The sequence below is a fragment of the Haliotis asinina genome, chromosome 11 (assembly GCF_037392515.1).
Source record: "Haliotis asinina isolate JCU_RB_2024 chromosome 11, JCU_Hal_asi_v2, whole genome shotgun sequence".
NCBI classification, from domain to species: domain Eukaryota; kingdom Metazoa; phylum Mollusca; class Gastropoda; order Lepetellida; family Haliotidae; genus Haliotis; species Haliotis asinina.
Window position 1 is genome coordinate 4,292,198 of NC_090290.1, and position 24,436 is coordinate 4,316,633.

Consider the following 24,436-nt stretch of genomic DNA (forward strand, 5'->3'; position numbering starts at 1 on the left):
GATTAATGTCATGATTGATATTATGTAATTGTAAAGTCTTCCTGGTGACCTGAACGGATCTGTGGCAATCCTGTTGAAAATCATGCATGACGCAAAAGCACGGAAAATCACCTTTCGTCACATACGGCATTTCAGTAGTTGTCTCGGTGTCAGTTTCACTGTGCGCACACACACACATACACACGTCTAGATTGCACACAAGTGAAAAATGATCCGATTCATCCATATCCAATATTTCGAAAAAGGAAATCTATTCAAACAAAATCTGTACTTGAAATTATATAACCCACAGTGCTCATAGATAGCTCTCCATACCTGTCTCCCAAATATCTTTCATTTGAGATCTGAGTACCAAATGTTTTGCACAGGTGCAATAATCGTTTTCCAAATTTGAAACGACCATTTACAAAAACATCAGCATCATAACTGCATCAAAATCATAAAAATAAGTCAAAGTTTTCCAAATCTTTCAAACTCTTTGTGGCTTTTCCTTCGTACACTTGTAATAAACTGAGGTTTCAAATGTGAAATACATCAAACCAAACATTAAATCTGAATGTAAACTAATGATCATGATCTATTGAGCGCTTTGAGCATGGACTGTATGCATATCAGCGTATTACACATGTGTAATGATGATGATGATGATGATGATGATGATGATGATGATGATGGTGATGATGATGTGATGATGATGATGGTGATGATGATGATGATGGTGGTGGTGGTGGTGATGATGATGATGATGGTGATGGTGATGATGATGAAGATGAAGATGATGATGATGATGAAGATGATGATGGTGGTGATGATGATGATGATGATGGTGGTGGTGGTGGTGGTGATGGTGATGATGATGATGATGATGATGGTGATGATGATGATGGTGATGATGATGATGATGGTGGTGGTGGTGGTGGTGATGGTGATGATGATGATGATGGTGATGGTGATGATGATGATGGTGATGATGATGATGATGGTGGTGGTGGTGGTGGTGATGGTGATGATGATGATGATGATGGTGATGATGATGATGGTGATGATGATGGTGGTGATGGTGGTGGTGATGGTGATGATGATGGTGGTGGTGGTGGTGGTGATGGTGATGATGATGATGATGGTGATGATGATGATGATGATGATGATGGTGGTGGTGGTGGTGGTGATGGTGATGATGATGATGATGATGATGGTGATGATGATGATGGTGATGATGATGATGATGGTGGTGGTGGTGGTGGTGATGGTGATGATGATGATGATGATGGTGATGATGATGATGGTGATGATGATGGTGGTGATGATGATGATGATGATGGTGGTGGTGGTGGTGGTGATGGTGATGATGATGATGATGATGATGGTGATGATGATGATGGTGATGATGATGATGATGGTGGTGGTGGTGGTGGTGATGGTGATGATGATGATGATGATGGTGATGATGATGATGGTGATGATGATGGTGGTGATGATGATGATGATGATGGTGGTGGTGGTGGTGGTGGTGGTGATGATGATGATGATGATGATGGTGATGATGATGATGATGATGATGATGATATATTGCAACTTTAACGTAAGAGTAGATTCTCTTAACACCAAAGGGTTTGCAATCCTGATTCAGAAATTGTAATCTATCGATAGCTACAACACTAGTAATTCCAGCATGAAACCAATGCAAATGTGCATAGTTACAGTTTGTACGTGAGTAATGTGCGGTATCATGTAATCAAAACACAATATATTGCAGGTACCTGGTCCACGTGTGGACATGAATTGAGGTGTGGACATAAATTGTTTACCAAGAAGTGAGTGAGTTTGGTTTTGCACTGCTTTTAGCAAAATTGCAGCAATATCACGCCAGCTGACACTAGAAATGGGCTTAAACCCATGTAGGGAATTGAACTCTGGTCTTCTTGGCGGGCGAGTGTATTAAACTTCTGAGCTATCCCACTGACTCTTTCCCATGAAGTAGCCTGTTGTATACCAGGCGTCAATACATACAGACTCGTCACACATCGACAGTTCATTCTAAACATCACTGCATATAGTGAAACTGACTGTCTGAGCGGTGAGCAGTGCTTTCTACTTGTACAGTGAACACAAAGCGACTGGCGCTGTTAGATATACAGGTAAGGAGATAATTTTATGCTTGTCGTTGTAATCATTGCTGTAAACCCAAGTAAATAAAACCTTAGTCTGTCTCGCAGCAAATAAACCACATTATTTTCCCTGCTGCCACGCCCTCTCTGTAGGATTATCTGAGCGTAAAATGAAACAAGTCGAGATTTCCTCATTTTCTGAATCTCTTGTCTCCCTGGGGTTCCTTTTAATTTATATTGGTTAGGCTGTTACTGTCGAACTTATACATATTCAGAGACTAATATTTTAGTCTAATAAAACCTTGATGATCCTCAGTGTTGACACCATGAGCAGCAGGCTTCGACATAGGTCAAGATATCTTGTACTGAAGTGTACCAGCTCTCAGTCTGACATTTATAATGAAATAATGCACCTGCGCGCAAGCATTGTGAAAAAAGATGAGGTGTGTCAAAATCAGTGTGGTTGAGACCTCTTGGTAATACAGGAGAACCAAGTCCACAGGTTTGAATATGTAAATATACCTGAGTGAGTGAGTGAAATACAATCAACCGTTTGTTCGTAATTAGCTTTATTTTTTATTTGTTATTTATGTCTTAATTTATGTATTCATTCATTCTCTTTTGAATATTTATAATATTTATACAGTTACATACTGTCGTAACTGGGATTTGGGTGTTAGTAAACCCTCTTACCAGTTACCTGTTACGACGACCGTTCTGCCTTATTGGGGGTGCTGCCAGCTCTGGTGGCATACTCGCTTGGTCTGTCCGGGGGGCTACATCTAGGAATAACTGGTCTGACGACCGGGATTCCTAACTAACACATAGCATTCGTGTACTGGCACTGAGGCATACAATGAATAACTCAACACAAGTTTCTATACTCACATCGGTTTACTCGATCCCTCTCTTCATAACAATTGATCTTGGCCTGGACAAGGTAGTGCAAGCTCTCGGGATGTGAACGTTCTGCTGTCTCTTCAACCCGCACCGCACCTCGCACCTTTTTAGTGCTGACGGTATCTTTTTAAGGTGTTCGAGCCTGCTCCACCCTTGTCACATGACCCTCTACAATCTCTCTGATTCGTAAGAAGTTACATCATTCCTTGGTCTCATGTCGTACCTCGTGATTGGAAATCTCCCTTAATTCTAATCAGTGACTCAGATTTAATTGCTACTTGACGAATCTGTTCTGTTCAGTTGTTCGACATTTATTTCCCTTTTCCATCCCTTAATATGTTACCCAATAGTAATAGCATTGGTGCTATGTCGAACTAACCGCAAATCTCAATGAAAGATGTATAAATCGTTTCTTGTATACGATTGCAATTTTCACCTTATAACATCCTCCGCCTGTGGACAAGAGCTGCCCACAGCTCGGAATAAGTGACATGAGAACATGGAAGGGATGTAAGGAGACATAACACAATATAGAGAAGAAGCAATACAGGAGCACGTAAATCGAAGAGTAAATGTGGAATCTTTCTGACGAATTTTAATATGAAGCGCAAAAGCGACCAGTATGCCAAAGTACCTAACTGACGAGCGAAAGAGAATGGCTCCTGTGTTACTTCGAACGAGCACCAAAAGCATGTACACATCAGCACAACTTTTTCCGATAAAGTTCACAAAATAATAACGATGATGAAATGTCACTGTGTATGAGCAGACATGGTCTGATCAAGCTCAAATGTCACAAAGTTCACTGGTCATCGGTCCCCAAACGAATTTACTGTCAGTAGTTTGGGCAGGAAAAGTTCAGCATAAACTGCCCGGCACTGTTACCGAACTCCACAACGAATGTTAGATTGTACACACAGCGAAGAGTTAGTTATGAAACACACAGCGTGGTAAGATCCAACAGGATGATCTTGTTAGACAACCTCCGCACATCAGTAGATTGGCCTGGGCAAACATGTTGTTTACCCGACGAGCAGCAGATCAAGTTGAACGATCGTGCCATGGATGGGTGGCAGAACAATGTCATCTGCGATGCTAAGCGATGATGGACAACGTAGTGTGTTAAGTCGTCTGGCGTGTGCATTGGCTGTGACGTGAGCGCACTGAAGTGTGGAGTCAGATGATCGATGTTGGCGGGGGTCCGATGACAGTAGGGGACGTGTGTAACTTCTGTCCCAACTGAACGTTGACCGGTTATGGAGCTGCAACACTTGAGAAAAAGTGTTAAACCACAACCAACCTCTGTGACATAAAGCGAATGTAAACAGTAGTGAAGTTCTAGAGACATGGTAATATGGATGACAACGACCTGAATTGGATATTATGCTCCATGGAGGTATGTAGCCAAGTAAGAAACTTGTGAAGACAAAGTACGATACAAGGTACAAACGACGCATTAACCCGTGTGTACTGGGCTTAAGCTTACGAGCGACCCACATCGCGTTAAGAGAATACGTTGATGTGGTTGTAATCATCGACAAGATATTATTATAAACACTTAAGACACAACATGTGGCACATACTCTGTGGTGCAACATACTATAACAAACAACATAGAAATTCGAGTGAGGGATTATAGGAATACTTTAAAGAGAGATGCGAATCGAGTGTTATCTGTGTTGACAGATACACATTATCAACACTACATATAGACAGGCACAGGAAAGTTAAAAAATTACCAATTCTCCAGACTATGCGTGTAACATATTGTATGAACAATAAAATTATAACCAACTGACAGTATACAAGGTTAATCTAAGAATGAATATGGAGAGTATAGTAATGAGATAATATCAATTACTTGTTACATGGTTAAATAGGTAGAATATAAATGTACAAGATATAGGACGTTATATGATCGAGTAATTGTAAATACAGACATATACTAAAGGTTAAAATGGAATACGTTTGCAATATATAAATATATGGAAATTATGTACGACATTGTTTTAGGCTGCTCTGGACACGTGTGGATAGTCGAAATATGATTCTGATTCAGAGGATACTACTGGTGAATTCGGTTGAGCAGGTGGATTTGAACGACGGGTAGGCTCATCTGACCCGCTCGATAACCACCCACCCTCCGAGGAATCCTCGTGGTGACGTGGGGACCGCGGTGGTTGTATGAGTGAAAGGTTGGAAGGAGAAAGTGGAGGGATAGTGGGCTCTGAAGGAGAAGAAATTACAGGCGGTGCACTGGCTGGGCGGGGAGCCACCTGATGTTGTGTTAAACAACGAAGACGCAAAGGTGGCATTGACCTGACAATGTGGGTGAGGACCACACGCCCATTAAGATACGGAGTACCACAGTCAGGACAATATATGTATGGGATATCTCCCGGCACCGACGATAAGGCCCGAAAACGGTCAGCGCAGCCCCTATGAATGGTTGCATAGCAACAGGGGAGCGGTAAAATGTTAAAAGTTGGGCCTGCTACGAAAGGAATAGACTTTCTGCAGAAAACGCAAGAGGATTGATGCGACCATCTGTGGTACCCACGGCGAGTGTTGTCAACCAGATGGCCGATAAAAGTGTGGTTTAGCGGAAAGGTGGTATCGATATGATGGATGAAATGGCAGGTAGGGAAATCAAATTCCCGTTCTAGAAAATCCAAAAGAGCCAGTAATGAATATTCACCACATAGATTTTGGTAGTTGGGTCTATTGCCCATACCCACCAAATCTGGCATTTGGTATTTAAATACATGAACCCATTTATTTTGGGCAATGTCAATACGCGACGTATGAACGAATACGACTCCCCATGGCAGTCGAAGTTCTGTATGAACAGAAGCAACTTGGTGTTGGATGCTGACAAGCGCCATGAGAGTAAACAAGACCCAAACTGGTCGTCGAAGAGTTCTTGTTGCTAAAAAATCAAAGAAAGTCAACCATGAATCATAAACAGAAATGTAAAAGAAAATGATATATGTTATTAATAGTATTATTAGTAAATTCCATGGATTGGAAAAATAGTCACAGTGAAAGTACGTTCACCTTATATCTGCTACCAGGAATAGTAAATCTAATGTTACAGTATTTAAAATGTTAATAATCGTCACACAGAAGTAACAGTAGTGTCCCACCAAGATGCATGCGAACAAACAACATTCAACAATATTTTGTTTCATGCAAATATTTCTTCATCACAGAATATATGTATGTAAGCATAATAGAATCGTTGAACACAGACTTTTCTTGACTTCTCTCGAGTCGTGTAACTGTAATTCTGTGTTCATCACCGTCTTTCATTGAGCGACATAGTATTTCATCGTATTTCATTGAATATCAACGCATTCCACTGTATTTCACTGCATATCAACGTATTGCACCGCTTTTCATTGAAAACATCGATTTCACTGTAGTTCGCACGGAATATCATCGGATTTGTCAGTATACTGAATCGTCGCGCAACGCACTATCGTCAGAGCTCTGTATAGCGTAGTTCATTTCTTTTCTTTTTTTTCTTTTTCTTTCTTTTTTTTTTTGTATACGCACATAGCGAATTGCTTTGTAATAGTCCGCGAATATGTACAACGTCTCTTCTGGACAACACGATTTATAATCGTTCGCGGACAAATGGTAGGACTATATGTAACTTGACCTACACGTTTGTGGTCAGTAACTCGGGATTCATCAAGTAGTAGTATGCGACGCGACCCAAACCTTAACAACGTTTGGTCATTAATCATAATCCGTGTATATGAATATATTTTTCATCAACCAACATGTGACTGTATGTAGTCCAAGTTCTCTGAATGTGCACAACAAGACATTTGACAAGACAATACATACATCAATATATAGAAACATTTCTGTTGTCTTGTTACCTTGGGACAATTACATATGTAACATTATAATGAATGAATGATCTATAGCATGTATCGATATGAGCTGTGCTCCATGCATATAGCATCAACTAGGTATTTTCCTGCAATAAAACACATGCAAAAATCAATATTAGAGGGGCCCTCTCCAACTTGATATTGCTGTGGCAAACTGAAAAAGGAACAAAATATATTAATAAGTTAAATAAACTGTAGGCGCTGCGAAACTGTATTTCACACGCTAATGCTTGCGCTTCTTCTTTTTTCGCAATGATTTATGAATCATGTAGTCGCGAATTAAGCTTTGTGGGATATTGGATTCAGGTTCCCATGTTGCTTCTTGCACCGACAAACATAACACTAGGGAGGAGATCATCCCATTTGTCTTGATTATCATTGATAAACATACGGAGCGTTTGCATAATGAATGAGTTCAGTCTCTCACAAGCTCCATTAGTCTGCTGATGGTAACTACTGGTTTTCAAAGCTTCGATCCCTAATATTGAACACACTGCAGTAAACAGCTTACTGGTGAATGAAGTACCATTATCAGTTAATAGCACTTTTGGGATTCCATAAACACAAATATACTTGGAGTAGAATGTCTGAGCCACCTCTGCCGCTTCCAGTGTTGAAAGAGGGATGGCTACACTCCATCGTGAAAATGCACAAGTCAATAAAAAGATGTACCGGTGTCCTGCTTTCGTAGTCGATAATGGTCCCAAGAAATCAGCTTGTACCCGATCAAATAATTTACCTGGGACAGGTAGGGGTTGTAATGGAGCAGGTTTCTTGTGAAAATCTCGTTTATTGACTCGACAGGCAGTACATGGCATAATGTATTGCTTTATGTCATCCAACATGTGGGACCAGTAGTATTTCTGTCTGATAGCATTGAATGTCCTATCAATACCAACATGTCCTGCTAACAAACTATCATGATATGATTGGAGAATACTGTTTATCAAAGATTTAGGAATCACTAGCTGACGAATAATTCTGTCTTTTCTATGGCCGGGTCCAGGCGGCGCATACAAATGATATAGTATATCATCATCAATGACATAATCCTGACTTTGTAACAACAGTGCACGAGTAGTCTTGTCATCCTTGGTAAATGCATGAGACTTAATGCAGTCAATCAATGGTCTGAGTTCAGGATCATCATATTGTCTTTGTGCTATTGAATAATCTCCCTGAAACTCTGGAATTACACTAAGAGGATTATTGCTAATGTCCTTGTCATACAAGTCTGATGAATCCTCATGTGCAGTGATAACTGAATGATCGCTATCGCTGTCCGGCGAGGGAGAGGCAGCGTTGCATACACGATGCACGTCGGTGACAAATAGATAGGAATATCAGAAAGTGGGTCATCTGAGTCAGGTGGGCATTCTGGATGCGGCAAACGGGATAAAAAATCCGCATTACCTAACTTCTTGCCTGGTCGATACTGAACGGTGAAAGTGAAATCACTCAACAAAAGTGACCAACGGCTCAACCTAGCTGAGCGGTCCATATTGTCGTTCAAATATTGTAAAGCCCTGTGATCTGTCACAACCGTAAATGGAGCGTGTGTCAGATATACCTGGAAATGTTTAATTCCCGACACGACTGCCAAACATTCTTTTTCTGTTATTCCATAGTTTTTCTCCGCTTTAGATAAAGCACGACCACTGCAAGCAATGACTACATCCTTGCCATTTCCATCTTTCTGACCTAATAAATAGCCTAAAGCCTCATCACTCGCATCAGTATACAGAATGAATGGTTTGTCAAAATCCGGAAACGCTAGGATTGGTGGTTTGAGTAAAGCCGACTTAAAGGTTTGAAATGCGTTTTCCTGGGCGTCGGTCCATACAAATGGTTTCACAAATGCCTAAGTCCACTAACTCCTGAACCTGACGATCTATCTCTGCACGCATTGCAGGATTAGTACGGTAAAACCATTGTCTCACCAGTGGGGCATCTGCTGTATCAATGTTATGTTGTACAGAATCATTCAAACCTATCTCCGAGAGATTAATAGCAAAGCAATCCCGATACTTGGCTAACAGTTGACCAAGCCTAACCTGTTGTTCCTGGGACAGAGGGGATGCCGAAAAATCAATATTCAAATCACGTAACCTTGCATCAATTTCAGATTGCGAAAGGGGCGGTTCCTCCTTGTGTGAGGCAGATGGCTGCATAGGCGCAATTTCTTCTGACGGGACAATGGTAAAATGAGCTACTTCATGGCCTTTGGGGATCTCTACAGCATAAGCATTAGTATTGATTATTTGGTACACAGATTTTCCTGGAGTTGCGGAAACAACGCAACGAGCTCCTAAGACCTGATGTGTTTCTGCTAAGAGAGGGTTAGGTTCACATATGCCTACATGATCAGACGGGAATCCACTTACATAAACTGGAAAAAGAATTTCAGATTGAGGGGGAATGGTGACAGCCGTCAATGAACGAACCGGTATCTGTTCAGATTCTTTGGGATGGTCCAGAACAGGAAGGGGCTCACTATTATGTGACCAAACCGGAACTACTGTTAACCCATTTTGAAGTGTCAATGTGAAAGATTGATAATTCAGAATTGCAGCTTGTTGGGTCAAAAAGTCTAAACCTGAGAACATACGCGACGCTAACGTTGTAACAACCTGAAAACAGTGTTCTGTTTGAAAACTACCAATTGTGATGGGAAGTAGAACTTGTCCTATGACCGGGACTACAGTGGAACCTATTCCTTGAAGTGATATAACATCTGACTGTTGAACAGCAATTTTGTTTGTTAAACCTGACGCATTGAATGCATCTAAGGTTATAACACTAATAGCAGCACCAGAATCCACTATAGAGGAAATCAGTTGGTCTCCTAATATGACATGTATCCTATGCCTGTTATCAACCTTTGATGTTACTTGGAAAAAAGGAGATGGGCGTTCATTGAAAGATGGGGCAGAAGGATGTGGCGACTTTAATTTCGAAGTTGAGAAACTTTGCCTTTCCGAACGGGGAAACTGCCTACGTGATCGAGACTGTAATTGCTATTGACGTTGGATAATGTTTGATCGACTCCTAGCCCTGCATACCTGATGAAAATGTCCCACTTTCTGACAAAAATGACATTTCGCATTTCGCGCCGGACACTTATCAGCATGAGAAAAAACATACTCACCTCCGCATCGATAGCATTGCTGGTTCCGGCCCATGTTGCGTCCCTGTCTGAAGTTGTTTCTTTGGGGAAGGGGCTGTTGTCTCCGTTGATAGTTTGGCTCTGGAGATGACTGTTGCCAAAACTGAGGGTGTGGTGGCTGGGGCGGTCCTGATGGATACCTGTTGGTTGGGCTGGCAGATTTGGAGCGCCTGTCCTGTTGGTACTGAAAAGTATTGACCCGTGGCGACGGGGTCAGTTTCGCCGATAGAGCAGCAATCTGTTCTCTCAGAGTATCGATTGCCGTGCTCACTCCCTGGTCCTGTTTTACCTGAGGTAATATCGATCGAGCAAGCCGCGCAAATGAAACAGCGTCATTGAGAGTTTTAGGCTGTTTCATTAGCACGTGTTGCCGTGTACCATCATCCAGTCACCTAACAAATGCGTCCAATATGTCTGTTTCTGTCTTACCTAACAGACTAGCCGTCTCTGTTAATTCTGCCAAATACACATCTATGGTTTCAGTTGGTAATAATTTACGTGATCCAAACTTTTCGAGCAGAGACCATCGATCGGTTGGGTGGACGTATTTGTCCTTAAACAACTTTTCGACTTCGTCAAACAGAATGAATTCATTGTCTGATGTCTGTAGCACGTCTTTATACCACAAATATGCCGAATCCTTTAAAAAGAGTGGGAAAACCTGTATTTTCTGAGCGTGATTCCATTGTTTGAAATTAGCAAAATGGAGAAAACGATCAAGCCATTCCTCAGCATGAGAACTATCTTTACCTGTAAAATGTTCTGGCATTAAAGTGGAATCGCCCATCGTGAATTCAGAATTGGAACTTACAAGTATATCTACATCTGCCAAATGTGTAGAGGAACTTGAAGATTCCAAATCCTCCTGAGAAAGGGATGAGAGGGAGTCCTGAGAAACAGAATCGTCAGATGGAGGCAGATTCTGGGGATCCTGGGGGGTGGAAGATCGTAACGGTGGCTGTATTAAACCTAGGCGGGCCGGATTAGTAAAGATATTGGAAGTGATGGGATGAAAGATCGTACTGTCATAGGACGTCGATAAGTCAGAATCATTTGGTTGAGACATTACAAGTCAAGAGGGGTAGAGAAAATACTGCAGATACCATATTCAAACGGCGAAAAGAAATATACAGTCGTCAAACGTCAGTACAAGTGAATGAAAAGGTACTAACGGTCATCTGTAAACAAATGAAGGGGAACGTCTTAAACATTTTGTTCAAGACAATACCCGCAATCTCCACCATGTCGTAACTGGGATTTGGGTGTTAGTAAACCCTCTTACCAGTTACCTGTTACGACGACCGTTCTGCCTTATTGGGGGTGCTGCCAGCTCTGGTGGCATACTCGCTTGGTCTATCCGGGGGGGTACATCTAGGAATAACTGGTCTGACGACCGGGATTCCTAACTAGCGCATATCATTCATGTACGGGCACTGAGGCATACAATGAATAACTCAACACAAGTTTCTATACTCACATCGGTTTACTCGATCCCTCTCTTCATAACAATTGATCTTGGCCTGGACAAGGTAGTGCAAGCTCTCGGGATGTGAACGTTCTGCTGTCTCTTCAACCCGCACCGCACCTCGCACCTTTTTAGTGCTGACGGTATCTTTTTAAGGTGTTCGAGCCTGCTCCACCCTTGTCACATGACCCTCTACAATCTCTCTGATTCGTAAGAAGTTACATCATTCCTTGGTCTCATGTCGTACCTCGTGATTGGAAATCTCCCTTAATTCTAATCAGTGACTCAGATTTAATTGCTACTTGACGAATCTGTTCTGTTCAGTTGTTCGACATTTATTTCCCTTTTCCATCCCTTAATATGTTACCCAATAGTAATAGCATTGGTGCTATGTCGAACTAACCGCAAATCTCAATGAAAGATGTATAAATCGTTTCTTGTATACGATTGCAATTTTCACCTTATAACAATACCTTCTCTTAGCAATAACCCTACAACAAAATGAGTATTAGTGCAAGTATATATTATTCAGTGGTGGATGTCATTAGATATTTTCAAATCATATGGTTATGAAAATAAATAATCGTTCTCTGTTGAAGACATTCAGATGGACACACTACTTGACTATACGAGATTAGGTAAAGGACTGCATTGGACGCAGTCATTCTTGCCTGACTGTATAGCGTACTCTTTACTCTACGCGATGTGACGTCTAACTTCCTTGCTCACTCATTTGCGCTGCATCTCTTACAACTGGTTATCTGTTCAAACTGTGACCTTGGGAAAGACACACTGTCGACTGATTTACTGATTTGAGTTAATTTTGGGTGGACTGAGAGTGCAATCGGTCGCTCCTTTTATGTGATGCGTTCACTTTTATCGACCACCAGCCTTGTAACGGAGTCCTTACAGATCGTAGATTGAAATATTTACCAATTAGATATATGTACTTCCCACTTCATCAACACTTAAAACAATATTTAATAATAGAAATTCAAAAGAAATAAGAAATCTATCCAATCATCAGCTAGTATTGGATAATGTTGTAGGGGAAAGGGTTAAATCTGTACTATCTCAATTTGCTCGTTCTTTGGGCGACAAAGCATTTAATGGCTCTTACTATGTTTCATTTTAACTGTTCTACCTGTCATTTTGTCACGTGTGTTTATATGTATTAAATGAAGTGTGTTTGACTTTCTCTTATTCCACCAAACATGGTTATTTGAGAATAGACGGAACTTGAACTTGAACAACATGTCAGAGGAGATCACCGATGTGCTTCAATAACATTTCGAGGGTACCCCTTGTCGACGACCAGTCCTTTATCAAATATCCCAAACTCGACTTCCTGAGCCGACACAACGCAGGTCTAATCTCTTGCCTCACAGTGCTGAGATATAAATAAACAGGATCCCATAAAACATGCAGCTGGTTACACCTACATGGATTGTCAGTCCAGATTTGAAGAGGTTATTATGCGACAATGTCATTTGTGCGTCAAGGAATAAGGAATTCAATGTCAAATCTGTCAAGGATATTTTAGTAGGATTCATTATCATTTAATCATTGAGCTTTTGAGAGTAAGACGTTGACTGATAAATTTTGTACTATAGGTTTTTTAAATATATAAATGATATTTTATGATCGGTAGACGAAATCAGCAACTACGATACTTAATGGCTGTATCCTCGAAGGGGGTTAAAGTACTGTAACATGTCCTCCTGAGAGAGTATTTAAGTCTCAAACCTCTCACAGTCGGTTTAGCACTACATACCTTCATTAATCGTAAAATATTTGTTTTATTATGGCTAAATATCAGTACAGTCACAAATGGTTGAAAGGATGGTATAAATCCAGCTAGTAACTATGGAGGTAGCCAAAGTACCGTAAGTCCCGATGGCCCCTAGAGTGGTGATCTACCTTCAGTTATTGGCGATCCTCGACCTTCTTTTATATTTTATTGCCCTCATTTGCAGTCCTCATTTAGAGATATATGCCACTTTTATTTCTTGTTACTGTGCTATTACTGTCCTTCGTCGACAGTTTGTAATTTGTTTTGGCAAAACACCATTTATTACTATATCTATACATTTCTGTCACGATATGACTGAAATATTGCCGATGTGACGATAACTTTAACTCACTCGCTCACCGTTGTTCATCCTTGTGATGAAAGAATCACGGTCCTGTGTGGCTGCACTGATGTTTTCATCACAAGGGAAACTACTTTCCTAGTCTAGAATCTTTCAAATGTATTTTGCCCTAGGTATCCTCTCTGATATGGACTCGTGCGCTGACTGCTCTGGAAATTATTTAACCTGTTCTAAAATTAAAACAATATACTAAAAATGGCCAATCATTCAGTTCTTCTATACGATCAAATCAATTGGTGATATATTATAAAGGAATTTGTATTGATTTCCCCCAATCTTCCAGTGCGTGGACAGCATAAACTAGTATATATTATACGTTCCTAAATGCTAAAAGAGCCAAACATCACACACGAGTTATGAAATTTTCGTGAATACACCAGTTTTGTTAACACTGTACCTGAGTCTCTCCCTTGAGACAGATGTTTTTTAGAGATTGATGTTTACTAATATCCCAAGAGTTTATGACGTTATCATACACTTAATTGTCAGCTAAAGGTTGATCTGGAATATCTGAAATAATCACAAGTAGGTTGGAGATGGCGAAGAAGACCAAGGACTCATTATTCAACATCATACGGCAAGTAAGAACGCAGGGTCTAACTGAGCCTGTGTGGCCATGTCGGTTGTATGTTCACGCTGCGCTACAAATATAAATATCAAGTGTATGAAAAAGATTCATGGGCACGTATGTACTTTCTATGAAGTTCGACGGTGACGTGCCTTATCAACATTCCAGCATGTACTCAAGGTGCACAATGCTCTGTTCAGCTGATACTTGTTTATGACATGTTTTCTCAAAGAAGGACACACCTCAACCTGCTTGTTACAAGTATTATGCATTCAGGTAAGTCATCCACCCATTCATATCCACCCCAGGTATATCAGGTAATCATGCCACTCGAGCGTTCCTTCACTTTATGCGAGTTGCAACCCATGCGCTGCATCTGCACACAGCGTGCCTCGCGACTCGCGAAGACAAATATACAGGTACCAAAACATACCTGCTTAAGATGCAATCATTTATTGCGGAATTGATGACCACAAAATCATTTACAACATCTGTACAATAAAACTGTCATCTAGTAGATGGCGGGTGCTTCATATCATTGGTCTGATTCATATTTGCTCCAAAGCAAGTCTGTGTATAGCTTCGTCGTAGTGAGTATCTATTGAAGGAACTTTCAAACACTTGATTTTGCGATCAAAGAATCCTATTTAGAATCATCGCTAAACCATGGTTTTGTAAGTGGGGGCGGTGAGATAGCCTTGTGGTTCAAGCGTTCGCTCGTCACGTCTAAGACCTTAGTTCGATTTCCGACACAATGTGTGAAGATCATCTCTGGTGTCCCCCAGTGGAATATTGCTAAAAGCGGGGTAAAACTATACTCACCGACATACTTGGAAAGTATCGAATTGACGACGGATTTTGAATACAGTCACCAGAAGTGCTGTTTGCAGACCAACAAAAGATCTGATAAGGAAACAAATCAGGTTTCAGTTTCTGTTTAGGACAAAACTCCACGTGGCTGAAATTTTCAATAATCAGCTTGCGATTGTACGTGCGCTGAATCTGTACACAGCAAACATTTCATCAGCTTCAACCTTTAGTGTTTACATTTTTCAACTTTCGAGGTACAGTCAAGCTTCTTGTCACAAGGATTTCTCAGATCGATTAACAACTCTTTCTCCGAAATTTTGTTTGAAATTAACTCAAATGCTGTGTTATGTGCTATCTTTCTCATCCACAAGGTGGCTTGCTTCGTCGACACATCAACGGCTAAAGAGCTATGTTACAGTCTAGTAGATATTTAGGCCAGTTTGTCCTGTAACATAAACTGTGGAATATGTAACCAGGTTGGATATAGCCAAACTACCATGACAAGGACCCAGGTTATTTGAGGGGCCGGGTCGAATAAAATCATTGCCAGTCACTCTGAAGGCAATTTTGTTATTCGTGGTTAGTTGAGTCAACTGTATTGTATTGAACGGACATCTACTGAACAGTCAACCTGTACCATCAGCCTCGTATATCAGATGCGTAGATCCATGCTCAAGACCACTGGATTGGCTGGTTTGTTGATTATTTGTCCACCTCCGCCAAATAGCTGAAATATTATCCTTCACCAGAACTCTTCACCTCAAAATAAATGTATATTAATCATTGCAAGAACATGCATGACTAGGATAGATTAAATGTGCGAGGAATCGAACGATGTTCCTTTTTTCCAAGGTTATACATAGATACTTTAATATGTTTAACAAAGGAACTTTGTCCACTTAAGTAATACGCATAATGGTCTATACTCGTCGAGTATTACAACTCGAGGTTTAGGTAGTCTATGAAAAGCTGCCTTCTCCCATTCTTAATATTTAGTGGGCATGTAGCCCGATTAGGCTGATTGGGACTTACAGGATCTTTTTCATAATATCAGCGCACATTTAATTCTTTGACTTTTAATAGAAACTGACATACTCCATCCCTTTTGAATACATTTATTGCGTTTTAAAGTATAGCTTTTTGTACCGAGGTTAGTGACGGCACTGCAAATATGGATAAAAGTACTATTCACGAGTCCGTATAAGCCTAAGCATACATTGTTTTGCGTTTTGAATTCTTGATAATAGTTTTTATTGCTCGTTTTGGTTGCTTTTGGTATCTCGCTGGAAGTCATGTGTTACCAAACCACCAGCCGTGAAAGTCGCAATGATCCCAGCAAATTGGGCCAGCGCTTCCTGCTTATGGTCTAGTCTAACTTGTCTAGTGTAAACTGACGGAGATATTGTGAAGAAAAGGTTGTGTTTTTATTTGATGTAGTTTGTTTGATACCCACTCAATATGTTACTGTCCTAAAATCATTACTGATAAATCATTTAAAACTATTTTATTCATTCTAAATGTTTCAATAAGAAACTATCATGACATATCTTTCAAAACACCACGACTAGTTCGCCCAACCGTATACACATGCATAAACATGGAACGCATGCACAATATTTATAATGCAATCTATGTTATTAATGAGGAATACCAGTACAAAATTATTGATTGATTGTTATCAATAAGACAATAAAGTGAAACAAAAAATATAATGATTTACTTTCACCATCAATTTTCGTGACTGAGTAAACACACCTTCAAGCACAAAGGTTTGGTTTTAATATATTAATTTATGTGTTCGCCTGCGCGTTGACTTTAATTACTTTCATTATATATTTTATGGTATTTTATTCATTTTAAATAGCAACAGCATTTGTATGTACGGGTGCACATTGTGGTGTTTTCGCAGCAAGGCGATTTCTTGGGCGTGTATAAACACGGGATACAAGCCGGAAACCACAAGACGTTCATGCTCATTTTATTCATACATATGTATATATAAATTATCTCATTTCTAATGCCCTTCGTAATCATTAAAATTGCGATATAAGAGCAAGATAATCCGACCAATGAGTCTGTTCATCTGATGAGTTGCGGGTGAACTTGTTACACGGAAGTGAGTGAGTGAGTTTAGTTTTACACCACACTCAGCAATATTCCAGCTACATGGCGGTGGTCTGTAAATAATCGAGTCTAGACCAGACAGTCCAGTGATTAACAACGTGAACATCGATCTGCACAATTGGGAACCAATGACATGTGCCAGCCAAGTCAGCGAGCCTTACCACCCGATCCCGTTAGTCACCTCTTACGAAAAGTTTAATCCCCTTTGCTGAAGGCCTATTCTAACTTCACGGGTCTGTTACACGACAGTTCATCCATCCAAAAAGCCAATATCCATTATGGGAAAATGTAAATCAACGGCTCCATTCCTTAAAATATTAGAACCGAGGAGATGGTGTAGCCGAGTCCCATTGCTTTTGAGGAATGGAGAGTTACAAGGATATTACCCTACATTTCCAAGACTGTTTCTGTTATCAAACTTAAATGATCAAATGACAAATTGAAGTCATCAATTTGAAACTGGGACACATTGCTCCATTCCTGAAAAGTGACAAAAAGAGCAGACAATGGAATGACGAAATGAAGTCTTTAGTTTGATAGTAGTAGTCATCGCTCCATTCCTGAAAAAGTAATGGAGTGACGTCACGCATATAATTTAACTTGATTTCAAAGTTGTTGTTTTTTACATGATGGCATATTTGGCGTACCAGTTACAAACATGCTGTGCCTTGCAATTCTCCTTTATGGACTGTACCAAGTGTAATCTTATTATTTCAAGTACAAAACCGTCTTGTCCTTTAATGAATTTAATAAACCGGTGGCGCTGTTTGACCTCGACTTTTCATTGTTAATAATTCATTCCCAAGAGGTAGACCATTCTGCCAGATACGAAAGGTGAATGTGTAAAATATCTTGAGCATCAGAAATAATGTCATTATGAGTACAGTGATGTGATACCAAATTCATGCAAGGTCAGCTTTCCATACCATGTTTTCACCCTTGATGCAAAGGAGAGTCGCTTTTTGTGTGCACTGAATCTGATGAGGAAAGGTCTTATGCACAGACTCGCGAGACCATAATGAGGTTAGCCGCATGACCTAGTGGGTTAAAATTGAAAGCCACACAGACAATATTTCGGCAGTATGTAACACTATTGTTTTGCACAAATGTCCTACATATGTCAAGTTAATGACAATATTGCCAGCTCGGCAGAATGTATCCACGACAACTGCCGACCTAAGCAGATAATGTCCGTGAGAACAGCAGAGCGACTCTATGTCGCTCATATCGTGACTAGAATAACACAAAATACATGAAGTTATTGCAGTATTTCAGCTACAGTAATACAGGTAGATCATCACAGACATACATTTGAAGTAGGACCTTATATTTTCTCTTTTGCAGCACATTTGTCTGTATTTTTCAAATGATATTATGTCTCTTGTAATCTAAACACAGATGGTTTGTAGTCATACGACAATAATTGTAGAAAATTGTGCAAAAACTGCTTATGGCGGTTTGAGTGGAGATCGAGTGTGCAATTAGCCGTCATTCCTGGACTGGGTGTGAAGAAGCAATCTCTATGTCAAGTGGTTCAAAAACACCACAGGACTCAAAGAAGGAACTTCTTTCAAATGCTAAAGTGTTCTGTTCTTTCTCTTTGACTTTTTCTTTTCTTTTCTTTTTTGAAACACTATGTGTTGCCTGAGTGGAAATTTGATTGTTTGGTGGTGTTTCGTCAGTCTGGGAGGCTGATGAGCGTCGACAATCTTTTGATGTAGGATGAATGTCTTTGAACGTTATCTGATCATCATTCACCAATATAACAGTTTGACAGGCAGATGAAACTGATTGGGATTTAGAAACAGGTGTCAGCGAAGAAGCATAAACTGTGGCTGAGTATATTGGCCTGTGTAGAAGATGTCAACTGTGCATTCACTACGTTCTATGCTTCAGAGTATGAAATGTTATTCATACATTTACTTTGGAGAACTTTGGGCAATATTTGGAAGATGCCACATGTTTACCACAACCGTAATTGTATGGTATCACTGTAGTGAGTACCCTTGTGATTTCCACTGCAACGAGAACAGACAGATTTGCCCGTTCACGATCTTGCACCATGTCCAAACAACCATATCTGTCCCTCACAATACCTTTGAAAGTGTTCAATGTCTTATGCACTGAGTCAACAAAATGCTGAGAGATCCATATCACCACACTGACCCACCCGCCGTCTGGCACAGGTAATGTAATTTCATCAAACAGTTAAACAAAGTCAAATTGGTTAAGCTTGTTTAAAACACTGAAATTTTTCAACAGTTTCCATGCGCAGGGCACGTCTTGACCAGCCTATGGATAGAACCGGGACAGTTCTATCACCCGTCTAGGTGAAGTAAGGGCCAAAGTGGTGTGATGAGCAAAGGAACGCTGTTCCTGGAACCAGTTCCCTCTACCACCAGGATCCCGTCCTCCATCAACACGGGGTCGTAACCCACGGCAATTAGGCTGCCCAATTTGGTCGCCTCTTACGGCCAGTAATGGGGTGCTGTGGACACTTTCTGTCCCGGGTCCACACGAGAGAACAGCGCTTAGCGTTACCCAGCGTCCACCACGAGGAGAAGGCTCCATGAAAAGAAATTGGAGACATTCATTATTCAGACGTCAACATCAACAGGGTGGACTGTGAACCCCCGCCCTCGGACACAGGATTTAAGGCTATTCATTGCATCAATCATTGGAATGCGAACTGACCAAGACCAAAATCAATAGCTAGTATGTTGAAAAATACAAACAATGCACAGGGCTTGTCAGGACCAGTGGAATGACTGGATCCACTGAACCACACCGGTCAAAGTGAAATAAGGGCCAAATTGAGTATTGGTCAAAGGAACGTTATACCTGGTACAGATGTCATCAACAAACAGAATAATGCCATCCATTGATACAATGTTTAAGAAAGAAACAGCATTTTAGTGAGATATGTTGGAATTTTAAGCTCTTTCTTAAAGTCCTGTGCAGACTGTGTTTTCTTTATTGTCACCAGGACGGTGGGATGGCCCAGTGCTTAAAACGTTCGCTCGTCACGCCGAAGATCCGGGTTCGATTCCTCAGATGGGTACAATATGTGAAGAAAGTTTTCTGGTGTCCCCCGTCGTGATATTGCTGGAATACTGCTGAAAAGCGTAGTAATACTAAACTCACGCACTCACTCACTTTATTGTCAATTTACCTTGCAGACTTAAACAAAATCCGGTACTGACCATGGCGAGCAAGGAAGACAGTGCTGTGGGAATCCCCATGACAGAGTTACATTGTCAAGCAGAAAACAGAAGTGACCCTAGACCACAGAGAGACTCGTGGAGCCGACATCTGGACTACATGCTGACAATGGTTGGCTACTGTGTAGGATTAGGAAATATACTGAGGTTCCCCTACATCTGCAACAGGAACGGTGGAGGTAAGCAGCAGTATATACAGTATCACCCTGTAAACTTATCACATGCAATACACACTAATATGGTGTCATTTACCTGCAAAACGATCTCACAAAACAGTCGGCAGAATACAGTTAAACAAATAGAATAGCACAGTAACAGAATATACAACTAGCATTTAAAATTTCATTGATATCTGGAACAATGCAATATAGAAATAAGACTGTAGGTCACCAGTAACTGAAAGTAAATCACAACATTGTTACCTCGATTGACGCATAGCTGGATTTACAGCATGTCCTGTCGTGAGTCTTTCAGGAAAAGGGATACAGAATGGAGGATCTTCAAAATTAACATATTTTCACGTCTTGTATGGTGAAGGCGACAACTGGTATTGTCACTTTGGCCGCACTCAGCATTAATAAAGCTACTTCATGAGTTGTGAGGCTTCATCTCCATGTCGATGAGGGATCAGTGAGTGCTTAGGTTTTACGCCGTACTCAGCAATATTCCAGCTCTGTGGCGGAGGTCTGTAAATAATCGAGTCTGGACCAGAAAATCCAGTGATCAACAAAATGAGCATCGATCTGCGCAATTGGGAACCGATGAGATGTGTCAACCAAGTCAGCGAGCCTGACCACCCGATCCCGTTAGTCGCCTCTTACGACAAGCACAGTCGCCTTTTATGACAAGCATGGGTTGCTGATGGCCTATTCAGACCTTCACGGGTCAGGCACCTCAGTAATAAACAATATTCCCCAAGACAGCATTCGGCATCCCCTTTCTTCTGCGGGTCTCCCCATGGTCCCTAGATTGGCGATCTACCTTCAGTTGTCGGCAATCTAAAGCCTGATTTTCTGTTGAATTGTCATTTGTGGTTAAATTGTCTCCGATTTCTAGTTTTAAATTCATCTCTGTGATAATCTAGTCATTTTACTGTCTTTCGTTGACAGTTTCTTTATAATTTACCATGCATACCAATAAACTGGTCTCGTCACAATACGGCTGAGTGGGTGAGTTAATATTTAACGTCACATCGGCAATATCTCAGCCATATCGTTACGAGAACATATAACATTAAATGGAATATATGCATACTGCACAGTTCAGTCAACGAAGGCCCATAAAACACGTAGAATATCACAATTTGAATTAAAACTAGCATGGAAAGTTAAACCTAATTTAGACAACACAATATATGTATAAAAAACCTATAGATCGCCAACAAAAGAAGATAGATCAGCATACTGGGGACCTTTGCTACCTACATGGATCCCAATTGGATTTATACTATCCCTCAGCTGCTGGCGATTGTAGGAAATGTCAGCCAAAATTAAAACAACAAGAATACTACGTTTAAAAAACCTGGTACATAAACTTGAAAGTTTTGGGACTTACGTACCTTCTCAGGAAGACAATAATTTTACAATACTTCAACCCCCTTTGAGGGCACAATTCTAGTTACTAATCTAAACTAAAAATGATTAAAATATATCAGTCTACAGAACATGTCAATCAAAATTCAACAATGAAATCGATATCCTTTAAAAACCCAATAAGTAAATGAGCATTAACCGTGTTAAAAGGAACCTTAAGTGTTTTTATAGTGAAATACGTATCACTTACGATGGAAAATTCAACACAGTCAAGCAGGATATGCTTGACCGGGACTCTCTCATCACAAGGGATACAAACGGAGGAGTCTCACCTTTTAACAGGTATGTATGAGCATATCTTATATGGCCAAGGAAACATCGTCGTAAAATTACCTCTTCAAATCTGGACTGACAGGCCAAGTAGATGTAACCAATATAGGGTTTTATTTTATGTAATTTATTTATACCTACTTGAGTGTCCCACATCTTTTGCATCAGATCACGGATGTAAGTTCTAATGCTAGCTTTGATATCAGAGTATCGAATAAGAAGTGGTGTCACAGATTTATTGAGTGCTGCCTTCGTCGGCCATTGTGTTACCAGAAATGCCTACGTGGCTGAGTAACCAATAAAAGACGATGTCGTATTGGCCAGTAGCAAGATCATTATACAATTCAATGATTTCAATTAAAAGTGGATGTTTGCAAGAAACGTTTTAATAGCCTGAAGGCACGAACGAGAATCTGAATAGATTATATACTGTTTATGGTTAGGGTGTCTTTGAATATATTTCAGAGCCGTTAATATGATGTTAGCTTTAGCTGTAAAAATAGAGCTATTATCCAATAATCTTGAAGATATTGTTTTGGTCCATCCTTGGACCCGTCTGTAAATAAGGATTTATGATTGCTATATTTATGTTTTAATTGATTTTGTTCTTGTTTATATTGTAATTCATTCGTTTCTGATTTTTTTAAATGCAGTTAATGTTAGATCAACTTGTGGCCAAGGAGGAGAAGAAAGAAGTCGGAAAGGAGCTATATTGTCCAGCTCAATGCCGGAAGCAGCAGTAAATGGCTTATTCTGAACCGAAGAGGTGGAACAAGGGCAATATGACTGAAATATTGCCGATGTGACGATAACGTTTAACACACTTGCTCACCCTTCTATGGGTCACTGCTGCAAAGCTGTTATCGATACATCGTGGTCGCACCAGATGCTGACATTTTACTCTCACCAAGTGGCTTTAATAGCCCTGTATGGTTTTACCAATTACCTTCTTGATAATCATGTTTGGGAAATTTGTAAAGTGACCATCTGACTATAACTGAGCGATGGTGTCATGTTTGAATAAGTTATAAGCACTCAGTGAGTAACCCCCAAAACAGCATGTCAAGTGTCTTTTTAATGAACGTTATATTCATTTAGAGTAGTTAATATTGCGGTTGCTTCTGTTGTGAAAAAGATAGACGTTTTTGCAACTCGAGTAGACATAGTTTTGTACCCAATGACAGGCAAATGCAAATGCGCCACCGGCCTTGGGTCCATCTGAAAGGAAAGATTTTTATCCATTACATCTGATGTTTAACGTTTTCACTGCACTGTAATTGATTCGATTCTGATTTCTGAATGCAGCCATTGTACGTTTCTACTTGTGGCCTCACCGACTGCCAGGAAGAAACAAAATGAGAGCTGAAGTGAAGGATTCCACTCTTATTTCAGAAAGATACGTACATGGTTATCGACACGATATGGATAAAATTTTATTATTGTAACGCAAACTTTTAACTTGCTCACTCTGTTAAAGAGTGAGGTGCAAGGTCTGGACTCATTAGAACATATTTTTGTAACATACTCCATAGATGGCATGATAATAATGGGAAGGCTATCGGCAGAAGTTCTGAAGGAAGCAAGACAACGTTTTAATTCTTGATAGCAGACAGAATTACATAGTTTAAGGGTGCTTGTGTTGTCTCCGAAATAGATCATGGAGCTAGAGTCAGGTTTTCAGCTGATAGGTGATCTATATAAGTGTAGGTGGGTAGTTTGATCTCGCCCCCGGTTAGAATGAGAATCGACAAAGATTACATGCCATTTAGAAAGTGGTTAAATGTAGCATGCTGTATTTTGGATTACACTTTCTTAGTGAAGTACAGGTTCTGGTACTTTTGTTGGACTGAGTCCTATCCGGGATTTGCATCCACACCATCCGTCAGGCACCTAATCGTCAGCAATCGCCAAACCCGCTCAGCCACCGCTTCTTCCCGAAAAATGGGAGCTGGTAAATTGGCATGACTCTGACTGCACAATGTCCATGTGATGCGTTTTATTAGGCATTTAAAATCTGTACTTTACTATGAAAGTGTAACTTTCAGCCAATCGAGAGCCTTCAGACACTTAACTTGCAAATATTTAATGTGTAACACCATTTGACTTGTCCTCATTTACACATTTGTGCTTCCATTAAAATTAGTTCAGGGGCTT

The 24,436-nt window shown here is 40.4% G+C and overlaps 1 protein-coding gene and 1 pseudogene across 1 annotated transcript in view; one reads left to right on the top strand and one right to left on the bottom strand.

Annotated features, from left to right (window-relative positions):
- Positions 1-2,047: 2,047 nt before the first annotated feature.
- The window catches only part of LOC137256197 (sodium-dependent proline transporter-like), a 37,422-nt gene continuing 15,033 nt past the window's right edge, over positions 2,048-24,436 (top strand). Inside the window, exons 1-2 of the mRNA XM_067793915.1 lie at positions 2,048-2,138; positions 20,379-20,599. Coding sequence (XP_067650016.1) covers positions 20,404-20,599 — 196 coding nt within the window. The 5' untranslated portion in view covers positions 2,048-2,138; positions 20,379-20,403. The remainder of the gene's footprint in view (positions 2,139-20,378; positions 20,600-24,436) is intronic.
- LOC137256097 (uncharacterized) lies at positions 9,764-10,918 on the bottom strand (annotated as a pseudogene).